Source organism: Salvelinus sp. IW2-2015, linkage group LG32 (assembly GCF_002910315.2).
Source record: "Salvelinus sp. IW2-2015 linkage group LG32, ASM291031v2, whole genome shotgun sequence".
Taxonomy (NCBI): domain Eukaryota; kingdom Metazoa; phylum Chordata; class Actinopteri; order Salmoniformes; family Salmonidae; genus Salvelinus; species Salvelinus sp. IW2-2015.
In genome coordinates, this window is record NC_036871.1 from 35,628,694 (window position 1) to 35,642,918 (window position 14,225).

General features: G+C 40.7%; 1 protein-coding gene and 1 long non-coding RNA gene across 2 annotated transcripts; one reads left to right on the top strand and one right to left on the bottom strand.

Annotated features, from left to right (window-relative positions):
- Window positions 1–731: 731 nt before the first annotated feature.
- On the bottom strand, window positions 732–7,656 carry hsd11b1lb (hydroxysteroid (11-beta) dehydrogenase 1-like b). The gene is made up of 7 exons (XM_023976956.2): window positions 7,376–7,656; window positions 3,198–3,328; window positions 2,865–2,976; window positions 2,669–2,760; window positions 2,462–2,555; window positions 1,669–1,834; window positions 732–1,196 (listed from the first exon to the last, which is right to left on the bottom strand). Exons 1-7 carry the CDS (start codon window positions 7,455–7,457, stop codon window positions 1,019–1,021), a joined length of 855 nt encoding a protein of 284 aa, XP_023832724.1. The 5' UTR covers window positions 7,458–7,656; the 3' UTR covers window positions 732–1,018.
- A 3,878-nt stretch (window positions 7,657–11,534) lies between these two features.
- LOC139023516 (uncharacterized) lies at window positions 11,535–14,046 on the top strand. Its single transcript, XR_011474638.1, has 3 exons — window positions 11,535–13,833; window positions 13,904–13,915; window positions 14,036–14,046. It is a non-coding gene; the product is annotated as an uncharacterized lncRNA (long non-coding RNA).
- The last annotated feature ends 179 nt before the right edge of the window (window positions 14,047–14,225 follow it).

Genomic DNA, 14,225 nt, shown 5'->3' on the forward strand with positions numbered 1-14,225 from the left:
AATACATGAAGTGTATGCCCTCTACTCTACTACCACACATATACCACATAGCTCCCCGTGTACATTTAAGGCCCAGCCATGCTGCCCTGTTCTGAGCCAATTGTAATTTTCCTAAGTCGTTCTTTGTGGTACCTGACCACACGACTGGACATTAGTCCAGGTGCGACAAAACTAGGGCCTGTAGGACCTGCCTTGTTGATAGCATTGTTAAGAAGGCAGAGCAGCACTTTAATATGGACAGCTACTGTTGCATCAATATGTTTTGACCATGACAGTTTACAATCCAGGGTTATGTCCTCAACTTGCTCAATTTTCACATTATTCATTACAAGATTTAGTTGAGGATTAAGGTTTAGTGAATGATTTGTCCCAAATACAATGCTTTTAATATTTAGGACTAACTTGTTTCTTGACACCCATTCTGAATCTGACTGCAGCTCTTAGTTAAGTGTTGCAGTGATTTCACTTGCTGTGGAAGCTAATGTGTGGAGTCATCAGCATACATGGACACACTGGCTTTACTCAGTGGCAGGTCATCAGTAAAGATTGAAAACAGTAAAGGGGTCTAGACAGCTGCCCTGGGAAATGCCTGACTCTACCTTGATTATGTTGGAGAGGGTTCCATTAAAGAACACTCTGTGTTCTGTTAGACAGGTAACTCTCCATCCACAATATAGCAGGGGATGTAAAGCAACATATTATGATCAATAATGTCAAAAGATGCACTGAAGTATTAACAAAACAGCTCCCATAATCTTTTTATTATAAATGTATCTCATCCAATCATCAGTAATTTGTGTAAGTGGGGGATACTTATTACACAGATACAGTCTTACACAGATACGTACATGTTGAATGCCCTTCCCTATAACCGTGCTGAAAATCTGTTGTTCATTTGTTTACTCAAAGGTTGGTAAGGCAGCTGAGCCAGTAAAGAGTGCTTTGCTATTCTTGGCCTGAGGACACACACGTTCCTGTAGGCTTAGGTACCTCCTTAAATAGGGGTATGGTGGCTCCTTCAATATGTGTAGGAGTTCTGGATGATGATGTCTCTGAAGAAGGGGAACCAGTCTCTGCACAAGCAGGCGAAGTAGATGTATCCAGGGTAAAATGACTCCTTCTGCTGGGTGGCCCCGGCCTTGATGATGTGGAGGGCAGCATCGCTGGCTGGGTAGGCCGTCATGTTGGTATATCCTCTGGAGGTGGCATAGAACAATGTAAAGACATGCTGCCTGCAGGGTGTTTGTAAATGCTTTAATCAGGACTCCATCTGAAATGGCCTATTCCCTATATAGTGCAGTACAAGGTACAATTTCAAATGCACACCAGGTTATCTCAATGGTTTGAATAAAGGTTGCATAATAAAATAACGACACATTGGTAAGACCTACATGATACCTACTGTAATGTTTTACCTTAACTCCCCATTACACTTTAACTAAGACCTACTATAAATGCAGCAGTTACTGAACCACCAGAAATATATACCATTACACAATCACTCAATACAACTCATTCATGTTATGTTTCTCTTACGTGACCAGTCATTCAACATCACAAGTACAACCAGTCTTGATGTCATGAATCTATTTGGAAGAGATGAGAGTTGTAGAATACAAATCTCTTATTCTGTTGAAAACCCAAGTGTAAATGGCTCCTGTGACTAACCTGATTTTGTCCATGGCTGAGTCTGTGTCTATCAGGCCCAGTGTGGTGATGGTCAGAGACACATTGCTGCGCTGCATGGCTAGCTCATGCTGCATGGAACCAAAGAAACCGTTCACTGCAAACTTGGTGGCCGCGTAGGGCCCCACAAAAGGAGTGGTTATCTTACCTGTAGAGGAGAAAGGGAAGAGAAAGGTGGTGAGTTCACACAGTATCCACAGTGCTTGTCTGAGTACTTCAGACTGAGAAGAACAGGATTTTAAATTGTATTCCCCCTATAAGGATTACTAGTGCAGTTGCATCTGTATAAGACTGTATCTGTATAAGACTGTATCTGTATAAGACTGTATCTGTATAAGACTATATCTATATAAAACTATCTATATAATACTATCTATACAAGACTATCTATACAAGACTATCTATACAAGACTATTTTTTAAGACTATCTATACAAGACTATTTTTTAAGACTATCTATACAAGACTATTTTTTAAGACTATCTATATGACTATTGGTATAATACTATCTGTGTAAGACTGTATCTGTGTAAGACTGTATCTGTGTAAGACTGTATCTGTGTAAGACTGTCTATTATAAAACTATTATCTGATATAAAACTATATCTGTATAAGACTATCTGTATAAGACTATCTGTATAAGACTATCTGTATAAGACTATCTGTATAAGACTATCTGTATAAGACTATCTGTATAAGACTATTGGTATAATACTATTGGTATAATACTATCTGTGTAAATCTGTATTGTATAAGGCTGTGTGATGTGTACTCACCCAACAGAGATGACACTACGATCATAGACCCTGCACTCTGCTCCAGTACTGGCAAAGCTGCGGAAGCCATGTTCACATAGCTGAGGAAATTCAACTTTGGAAGACAACATATTAAAAACTACACTCATAGAATGACCTTGTCTCGCTTGGCCAGACACAAGACTTGAATTATAGCCTAATATGAAGAAGAAGAAAACAAAAGCGTACCTGCATCAGTTCCCTGACGTGATCCCCATCTCCGTTCCACATGGCGAATGGGGTGGATCCAATGTGATTTAGAACCAGGATGTCAAGACCTCCTGCGAAAAAGAGAAACAGACACTAGTGTGCCTTATGAATCTCTAACATAACATAATAAATACTCACAGTATGACTGAATGTATTCTTAGTGATCAGTCCTTACCCAGTTGTTCGACAGCCATCCTCACCACTCTCTCTGGGTCTGAGGACTGGGACATGTCCCCTGTCACATACAGAGCCTTCTGGGCCCCCAGGCTTGTGCAGTTCGCTGCCACCTACAGGACAGAGGGAGCAATGACAGACTGGTACAGAGGCTGTCACTATCTATCTGGTCATCATGAGACAGTAGAAAGGATAGAAGTTCATAGTCAGTCAGTCAGTCAGTCAGTCAGACAGAGACAGCCAGAGACAGACAGAGACAGACAAACATACAGACAGACAGACACAGCAACCGACACAGATAGACAGAGAGACCGACACAGACAGATCCTCAAACCTTCTGTAACGCATACTCCCTCCTGGCCGTGATGACGACCTGGGCGCCCATCTTGGCATAGTGGTATGCCACCTGTTCTCCGATGCCTGTGCTGGCCCCAGTCACCAGCACCCTGGCATTACGAACAGATTCTGAGGGGAAGGACAGACGGACAGACAGGCAGTCAGTCAGGCTGCGTGGGGTGAGAAAGAATACTGACGGAGAAGGAAGATCACATGATCACAGTGACTAAAATAAAATAGTGGTGTTTTAAGGTTAAACACAAACTTGCGTAAAATACTTAATTGTCATCATGATCATAACATACTATTAAATACTTTACAAAAATATAAATGCAACATGTAAAGCGTTGGTCCTGTTTCATGAGCTGAAATACAAGTATATTGTTGGTCCCCTGTTTCATGAGCTGAAATACATGTATATTGTTCCCTGTTGTCATGAGCTGAAATACATGTATATTGTTTGCCCTGTTTCATGAGCTGAAATACATGTATATTGTTGGTCCCCTGTTTCATGAGCTGAAATACATGTATATTGTTGGTCCCTGTTTCATGAGCTGAAATACATGTATATTGTTGGTCCCTGTTTCATGAGCTGAAATACATGTATATGTTGGTCCCCTGTTTCATGAGCTGAAATACATGTAATTGTTGGTCCCAGTTCATGAGCTGAAATAAAAGATCCCAGAAATGTTCCATACGCACAAAAAGCGTATTTCTCTCAAATGTTGTGGACAAATGTTTACAACCCTGCTAGTAAGCATTTTCCTTTGCCAGATAATCCATCCACCTGACAGGTGTGGCATATCAAGAAGCTGATTAAACAGCATGATATTACACAGTGTAACTTGTGCTGGGACAATAAAAGGCAACTCTAAAATGTGCAGTTTTTGTCACACAACACAATGCACAGATGTCTCAAGTTGATGGGTGCGTGCAATTGCATGCTGACTCCAGGATTGTTCACCAGAGCTGTTGCCAGAGAATTTAATGTTCATTTCTCTACCACAAGCCGCCTCAAACAATGTTTAAGAGAGTTTGGAAGTACGTCCAACCCAGCGTTGTGTGGGCGGGTGGTTTGTTGTTCAACATTGTGAGCACAGTGCCCATGGTGGCGGTGGAGTTATGGTGTGGGAGAATAAGGTACGGACAATGAGCACAATAGCATTTTATCGATGGCAATTTGAATGCACAGAAAAAGCGTGACGAGATCCCGAGGCCGTTGTGAGGCCCATTTTTAAGATATCTGTGATCAACAGAATCATATCTGTATTCCAGTCATGTGAAATCCATAGGATTAGGGCTAATTCATTTCAATTGATTATTTCCTCATATGAACTATATACTCAGAAAATCTTTGAAAGTGTTGCATGTTGCATTTATATTATTTTCAGTATACTTACTACTTTTTAGCTAATTTGCAACTACTTAGCAAATTAGCTAACCCTTTAACCTAACTCCAACCCTAGCTTTAACCTTAACCCTAACCTTAATCCCTAGCCTAGCTAATGTTTAGCCACCTAGCTAACATTAGTGTTGGCGACTACCACCTAGCTAACATTAGTGTTGGCGACTAGCCACCTAGCTAACATTAGTGTTGGCGACTAGCCACCTAGCTAACATTAGTGTTGGCGACTAGCCACCAAGCTAACATTAGTGTTGCCGACTAGCCACCAAGCTAACATTAGTGTTGCCGACTAGCCACCAAGCTAACATTAGCCACAACAAATTGGAATTCATAACATATCATACGTATGGCAAATTCATAACATAATGTATGAATTGTAATTCGCAACATATCATACGAATTGTAATTCGGAACATATTCCAAATGGATGATGGACATTCAGAAATTAATAGATACCATACCAAACGTAGCATATCATACTAATTTGAGTGTCCCGGATATTTATTTACTATGTTACGTCTACCCCTGAGTCTAGGTTGCACTACTATCATAGCACAGCACACTGTGTATGCTGGAACATTGGTAACACTGTGGGAGGCAAGCCGTCTGGAGAGACTATGTATGGACTGATTACATAACAGGGAATAAATACATAGCTGCACCGGGGATGGTCAAAGTAACTTATGTTGATATCAAGGTAAGATATGAAAAATTAAGATAAGATTTGTCATATCAAGAARTTGGGACTATAAAGGTTATCTGCAAAAAGATGAGGAGTTCATTGGCTTTAAAGTACCGAACTCTCATTGGTTGAAATGGTGTCAGAAATGTTATCTCGTATTCTTTTTAACTTAACATGAATTGGGGTATTTAGAGTTGTATATAGGTAGAGAATATGGTACAGAACAAGGCTATGTCAATAACTCAATTTGCAATTAGAACTTTAGTCCCAAATTCTCAATGACAAATTAAGATTAGAAATTAAGTGTTATACTGTTACACATTAAGTTTAAATATGATCCATACGTTGTAGATCCTGACCATATTTCACACTCAGTTATGTCTYCCCTAAAATGGACAGATCTGCCCAATAGCCACATCTGCAAACCCTTCAAATCTACCAAGTCTCCACAGTCCAGTCTAGCCCAGTCCAATCCAGTCTAGATATTCTAATGGGTATCTGCAGTCATTAAGTGACTAATGTCCATTGTGGATTGAAACTGTTCAAGAACTCAGGTTAAATTGAATTGACAAAGTGAGTGGTGTCCCATTTGATGTCATCAAAGTTGTTTTCTGATTATATTGTAAATGATGACAAGTTAAATCTAGTGCATTAAATCTTAATTTAGTTTAAAAACTTGAAATGGAAAATGCTAATAGAACACTGGGAAATGAAAATTACATTTCCTGGATGGGGGAAATCTAAACAAACAAGAACCTTAAATGAGCTAAAAGGTGTGTTGTCTGTCTGTCCTATGGAGCACTGTTGTCTGTCTGTCCTATGGAGCACTGTTGTCTGTCTGTCCTATGGCAGCAACTGTCTGTCTGCTCTGTCCATATGAAGCACCTGTGTACTGCCGTGTCCTATGGAGGCACTGGTTTGTACGCACCTGATCCTAATTGGAGCACGTGTTGTCTGCTGTCCATGGAACTGTTGTCTGCCATGTCACTATTGCGCAGCACGTTGTCTGCCTGTCCTATGAGAAGCCCACACTCGTCCTCTGCTCTGTCCTATGGAGCACCTGTTGTCTGCCGAGCCTGTCTGCCTTCCTAGGAGCATGTTGTTGCCTGTCCTATGGAGCCTCTGTTGTCTGCCTGTCCTATGGAGCACTGTGTTTGTGGCCTTGCCTATGAGCACTGTGTGTCTGCCGTCCCATGGAGCACTGTTTTGTCTGCTCTGTTCCTATGGAGCACGGTTGTCTCCTGTCCTATGGGCACTGTGTCTGCCTGTCCTTATGGAACACTGTTGTCTGCCTGTCCTATGGAGCACTGTTGTCTGCCTTCCTATGGAGCACTGTTGTCTGCCTGTCCATGGAGCACCGTTGTCTGTCTGACTATCAGACGTTGAGCATGTGCTTGTCTGTCCTAGAGACAGTGTTGTCTGTCTTCCTATATGAGCACTGTTGTCTGTTGTCCTATGAAGCAACTGTTGTCTGTCTGTCCTATGAAGCACTGTTGTCTGTCTGTCCTATGTAGAGCACTGTTGTCTGCACTCATCACCATTAGTAGGTGTCGGGGTCCTGCCTTCCAGACCCTGTGTTTATAGATTTCTTGCCCGCTATAATCACCATTCTGTTGATGGCATGGCCCCATAGCTTGGACCTTAAACTTTTGTTTGTACTCCACCATTATTGGGTGTAGGGGTCCTGCCTTCCAGCCCATTTGATTATATATTTCTTGCCCGCTATAATCATCATTCTATTGCTGGCACGGCCCCATTGCTTGGGCCTTAAATTTTCATTTGTACTCATCACCATTAGTAGGTGTCGGGGTCCTGTCTACAGGCCCCTTTGTTTATAGATTTCTTGCCCGCTATAATCACCATTCTAATGCTGGCACATCCCCTTATATACGCAGCCACTGTCTCGGCCCTGAGCCCCACGCCGAGGGGAAGGAAGAGACCGGAGAGTCGCAGTCTCGCGCCGTTTACCCACGCTTCATCTTCCTACTTCGCTCGATCTATATTCTACTGTGGCCCTCCGGTCGACGTCTGCCTGTACTATGGGGCACTGTTGTCTGCCTGTCCTATGGAGCACTGTTTGAGGACTCACCTGGATCAAATGTGTCCCTCCAGAGGACTGCCATCAGGCAAACGGCAAAAATTAAAAACACGGTCTTCATCGGGACCTGCATAACAATGTTGACTTCTATTCAGTGCCGCAGGTGATGCTCAGGTAAGACACGTGACTTTAATTGGTAAAACAATTTCGTGCCTGTGCCAATATCCTACTTCATCGAACTGTAAAAACAAAACGGTCCCGTAAGGTTATTCTAAAACTCCATCAAGTTCTGTAAAGCATGCTATGACCACAATGCTGCAAGCCACGGACAATGTGGTTCTTGCCTTCCACCTCAAACATTTTGTAGCCTAACGCTTGTCTTGCCTTAAAGGGGCAGCGACACTTGGACGCCAGCCATGTAAGTTGGCACATACAGTTGACGTCTGAAGTTTACATACACCTTAGCCAAATACATTTAAATTCAGTTTTTCACAGTTCCTGACATTTAATCCTAGTAAAAATTCCCTGTCTTAGGTCAGTTAGGATCACCACTTCATTTTAAGAATGTGAAATGTCAGAATAATAGTAGAGAGAATGATTTCAGCTTTTATTTCTTTCATCACATACCCAGTGGGTCAGAAGTTCACAAACACTCAAATAGTATTTAGTAGCATTGCCTTTACATTGTTTAACTTTGGTCAAACGTGTCGGGTCGCCTTCCACAATAAATTGGGTGAATTTTGGCCTATTACTCCTGACAGAGATGGTGTAACTGAGTCACGTTTGTAGGCCTCCTTGCTCGCACACGCTTTTTCAGTTCTGCCCACACATTTTCTATAGGATTGAGGTCAGGGCTATTGCGACTCCAATACCTTGACTTTGTTGTCCTTAAGCCATTTTGACACAACTTTGGAAGTATGCTCATTGTCCATTTGGAACTTCCTGACTGATGTCTTGAGATGCTGCTTTAATATATCCACATAATTTTGCTCCCTCGTGATGCCATCTATTTTGTGAAGCGCACCAGTCCCTCCTGCAGCAAAGCACCCCAACAACATGATGCTACCACACCTGTGCTTCACAGTTGGGATGGAGTTCTTCGGCTTGCAAGCCTCCCCCTTTTTCCTCCAGACCAGAGGATATTTCTCCAAAAAGTACGATCTTTGTCCCCATGTGCAGTTGCAAACCGTAGTCTGGCGCTTTTATGGTGGATTTGGAGCAGTGGCTTCTTCCTTGCRGAGTGGCCTTTCAGGTTATATCGATATAGGACTCGTTTTACTGTGGATATAAATACTTTTGTACCTGTTTCCTCCAGCATCTTCAGGTCCTTTGCTGTTGTTCTGGGATTGATTTGCACTTTTCTCACCAAAGTARYTTCATCTCTAGYAGACAGAACGCGTCTCCTTCCTGGGCGGTATGACGGCTGCGTGGTCCCATGGTGTTTATACTTGCGTACTATTGTTTGTACAGATGAACGTGGTACCTTCAGTCGTTTGGAAATTGCTCCCAAGGATGAGCCAGACTTGTGGAGGTCCACACATTTTTTTCTGATGTCTTGGCTGATTTAATTTGATTTTCCCATGATGTCAAGCAAAGAGGCACTGAGTTTGAAGGTAGGCCTTGAAATACATCCACAMGTACACCTCCAGTTGACTRAAATGATGTRAATTAGCCTATCAGAGCTTATAAAGCCATGACATAATTTTCTGGAATTTTCCAAGCTGTTTAAAGGCAGTCAACTTAGTGTATGTAAACTTCTGACCCACTTGAATTGTGATACAGTGAATTATAGGTGAAATAATCTGCCTGTAAAACAATTGTTGGAAAAATTACTTGTGTCATGCACAAAGTAGATGTCCTAACCGACTTGACAAAACTATAGTTTGTTAACAAGAAATGTATGGAGTGGTTGAAAAATGAGTTTTAATGACTCCAACTTAAGTGTATGTAAACTGCCGACTCCAAATGTATACAGTACCAGTAAAAACTTTGGACACACCTACTCATTGAAGAGTTTTTCTTTATTTTTTATTATTTTCTACATTGCAGAATAATAGTGAAGACATCAAAACTATGAAATAACACATATGGAATCATGTAGTACCCAAAAATGTGTTACACAAATCAAAATATATTTTATATTTGAGATTCTTCAAAGTAGGCACCCTTTGCCTTGATGACAACTTTGCGGACTCTTGGCATTCTCTCAACCAGCTTCATGAGGTAGTCACCTGGAATGCATTTTAATTAACAGGTGTGCCTTGTTAAGTTAATTTGTGGAATTTCTTTCCTTCTTAATGCGTTTGAGCCAATCATTTGTGTTGTGACAAGGTAGGMGTGGTATACAGAAGATAACCCTATTTGGTAAAAGACCAAATCCATATTATGGCAAGAACAGCTCAAATAAGCAAATAGAAATGACAGTCCACCATTATTTTAAAACATGAAGGTCAGTCAATTCGGAAAATTTCAAGAACTTTCAAAGTTTCTTCAAGTGCAGTCGCAAAAACTATCAGGCGCTATGATGAAACTGGCACTCATGAGGACCGACAAAGGAAAGGAAGACCCAGAGTTACCTCTGCTGCAGAGGATACGTTCATTAGAGTTACCAGCCTCAGAAATTGCAGTCCAAATAAATGCTTCACAGAGTTCATCAGACACATCTCAACATCAACTGTTCAGAGGAGACTGCGTGAATCAGGCCTTCATTTATTTTTTTTATTTTTTATGTATTTTTACCAGTGGTGTGTGTGTTTTTTTTACCAGGTAGTTGACTGAGAACCTTTCTTCATTTGCAGCAACGACCTGGGGAATAGTTACAGGGGAGAGGAGGGGGATGAATGAGCCAATTGTAAACTGGGGATTATTAGGTGACCGTGATGGTTGAGGGCCAGATTGGGAATTTAGCCAGGACACCGGGGTTAACACCCCTACTCTTACGATAAGTGCCATGGGATCTTTAATGACCTCAGAGAGTCAGGACACCCGTTTAACGTCCCATCCGAAAGACAGCACCCTACACAGAGCAGTGTCCCCAATCACTGCCATGGGGCATTGGGATCTTTGTTTAGACCAGAGGAAAGAGTGCCTCCTACTGGCCCTCCAACACCACTTCCAGCAGCACCTGGTCTCCCATCCAGGGACTGACCAGGACCAACCCTGCTTAGCTTCAGAAGCAAGCCAGCAGTGGTATGCAGGGTGGTATGCTGCTGGCACTTCATGGTCAAATTGCTACAAAGAAAACACTACTAAAGGACCAATAATAAGAAGAGACTTGCTTGGGCCAAGAAACATGAGCAATGGACATTAGACTGGTGGAAATCTGTCCTTTGGTCTGATGAGTCCAAATTTGAGATTTTTGGTTCCAACCGCCGTGTCTTTGTGAGACGCAGAGTAGGTGAACGAATGATCTCCGTTCCCACTGTGAAGCATAGAAGAGGAGGTGTGACACTGTCTGTGATTTATTTAAAATTCAAGGCACACTTATCCAGCATGGCTACCATAGCATTCTGCAGCGATACACCATCCCATCTCATTTGCGCTTTGGGGGACTATCATTTGCTTTTCAAAAGGACAATGACCCAACACACCTCTAGGCTGTGTAAGGGCTATTTCACCAAGAAGGAGAGTGATGGAGTGCAGCATCAGATGACCTGGCCTCCACGGTCACCCGACCTCAACCCAATTGAGATGGTTTGGGATGAGTTGGACCGAAGTGAAGGAAAAGCAGCCAACAAGTCCTCAGCATATGGGAACTCCTTCAAGACTGTTGGAAAAGCATTCCAGGTGAAGCTGGTTGAGAGAATGCCAAGATTGTGCAAAGTTATCATCAAGGCAAGGGTACCTACTTTGAAGAATATAAAATATATTTTGATTTGATTKACTTTTTTGGTTACTACATGGTTCCATAAGTGTTATTTCATAGTTTCATGTCTCCACTATTATTCTACAATGTAAAAAATAGTAACAAAAACCCCCCAAAAAACCTTGAATGAGTAGGTGTGTCCAAACTTTTGACTGGTACTGCATGTATAATTATTTTTTAATGTCAGATAGGCAAATACACAATGTAATTGTATGCCCTCTTCCTTATACTCATTCTACTTCTCCCGCTCGCCATATTCTCATGCACAGGAATATGGGAGATGTGCTATGTACCAGGAGCTGGGAACACACACCTTGTGAAAAAAATATCTCTTTTATTATCCATGATAGTGTTGTTACACAAACAGACAAAACGGAGAATTGAACACTTGTAAGCTTACTAAATAATCAACTTTTGTAGAAAGCAGCWAAATAACATGGTAAATATATTTCCTCTGAATCTCTCGACAGTCCTGTAAACTTGCAAACTACACAATAAAGCACCGTAACAACGAAGGAGAGGGAGGAGAGAAAATTCTGATATTTTCCCAAACAGAGCTTTTGAATACCACTGACTGTCTGATGGGCATGATGAAATAATGAATGGTTTTAATACCTAGCAAACACTGTGAGAATGACAGAGCAGAACACAAGAGAGGAGGACAACAAGTTTCCACATTTATGTAGAATTTAAGATCTAAATTAAGTGTCATTTTGAGGTAACATTACTTTTAACCTAAATTGAATTATTTAGGGCCTTCTAGGCATTGTAAAATGTTATCTCTCTGGCAAAATGCCACTACTGGTAGGGAATCTTCACCGGTCACAGAGATTTAAAGATAAAAGGTCTTTATCTTTGTTCAACTTCTCTCAACAATTGCTAGTTTCAAAAGTCAATTTCAACATCAACCTTTTTAGTGTGGATAAATAGCCCCATTAAAACATATGTGAAGCTTTACAAAAGCATTCACATAAGGGACATTTTTACACCTTAATTTCTGAGGTGAACAAAGAACAAAAACTAAGCTAGAAACATGAAACGGTTTTATTACCTTTTATGTTTAATTCCTTACTGAAAAAAAAAGGTTTAAATGCTAAGTAAACCTGGCCACTAGTGGGGAAAAATAATGAACCAACAATGGCTGCAATCGCGAAATAAAGCATTATTCAACATCAAACAGGAAGAGCAAATAATACCAAAGCATCTTTGCAGTATTTTTAAAAATGCGTCACACATTACAGGTATTTACAAAAAGTAAGTACAGTTACAGTCATGACGGTCTAACAACATGACAGAAATATTTGATTATTCAACCATGACTAAGGGTTGATTGTAATCCAAAATGTCTTAAACATGACTCTCTGAATTTATGAAACTAGTAGCTAAGTCAAACAATTCCTCTCAAATTAAAATGTGAGCTTAGCTGGTGTGGGTGGTTCTGAAACATGASCAGGCAAATCTTGGCAATTGTTTATAATTTCTATTAAATAACATTATTTTCTTGCACTATTCAAGCAACACATTTGAACATTAACATAGGTCATTTTCACTGATAATATCTACTTCCTTAGCCAAACAAAACACGAATTCTATTGTCCATAGTAACCAAGTCATCAACCATCAGTTGGGAATACATTGTATCAAAGCTTTTGCCCTGGTACAAAGTTCATATCCATGTTTTATTTCAGAATATATAAATAAAAATGATAGCTAAATATGTTTTAAAATAAGTTGCACATAGAGATAAGAAAAATAAAACATTGCTGCTTCATCTCTTGTTTCTTAAAGTAACTGTCGAGTGAAAATGTAACTTTAAAAAAAGTTAATATTCTGTTAAGCCAAATAATGTTGTTGACTCGTCCTATACTCATGTGGCCAAAGCATAAATTGGAGAAAAATAAACACTTCAAAAACCCCACCTCAAACTTGTATCTAAAACAGACAGTTTAAAAACTGCTTGCTATTTCCTTATAGAGTATGATGTCATACTCCTGAGGAGGATGAGCTGTCCAATCAGCGGCCTACTCGCATTAAAATTTGTGATGACCAGTATACGCCCACACCATTATGTTGTTGGGGTACGCACACACCATTCAAATACAGAAAAGCTGCTTTTTAACATACTTTTTTTTGGAAGGAAAACTATTTTACTCATATTGTAAGTAATTAATTGTCATATTTCATTGAAATCTGGAAAAGTTTGACAGTTACTTTAAATGAAAAATAAATAGATGTAAGCTTTGAACTGTTTACAAAAGCCTAGTCGATCTAAGTCACAGATTTCACACTTTTAGCAAACTTCTGACCTTGGTAGTCCTTCTCCCATTAGATGAGACAAGGCAGGGAACATGTCCACAATAATGACAGTAAGTGTCATGTTTGCAGAGTTTCATTTCAATCCAGTCAATTCAGGGGAGGTATTCAAATTGCATTGATGAATTAAGCTTCTCAATATTTCAATTTGGTAAATACTGAATTTTGAACTCACTTCCTGAATTGACTGAGTTGAAATGAGAGTCGACCTCAAGGTGGGTGTACAGGTGTGAGGGTCTGAGGTGGGGGGACTAGAAAGTCCTTTCTAGGTAGGTTTGACCGGGTCGGGTTGTATTCTAGGTASGTTTGACCAGGTCGAGCTGATTTCTAGGTCGGTTATTGACCGAGTCGAATTTTGTGTATTCTAGGTTGGTTTTTGACGAGTCGAATTTGTATTCTAGGTGGTTTGACCGGTCGAGTGTATTCTAGGTGGTTTGACGGGTCGAGTTTATTCTAGGGTGTTTGACCGGTCGAGTTGTATTCTAGGTGTTTTGACCGGGTTCGGTTTGACTTTGTAGGTTGGTTTGACCGAGGGTCGAGTTGTGGTATTTTAGTTTGTTACGGTCGGTTGTTTCTAGGTGGTTTTGACCGGTCGAGTTGTATTCTAGGTGTTTGACCGAGGTCGAGTTGTTTCTAGGTGGTTTTGACCGGGTCAGTTGTATTCTAGTGGTTTTTGACGGGTCGAGTTGTATTCTAGGTGGTTTTGACCAGGTCAAGTTGATT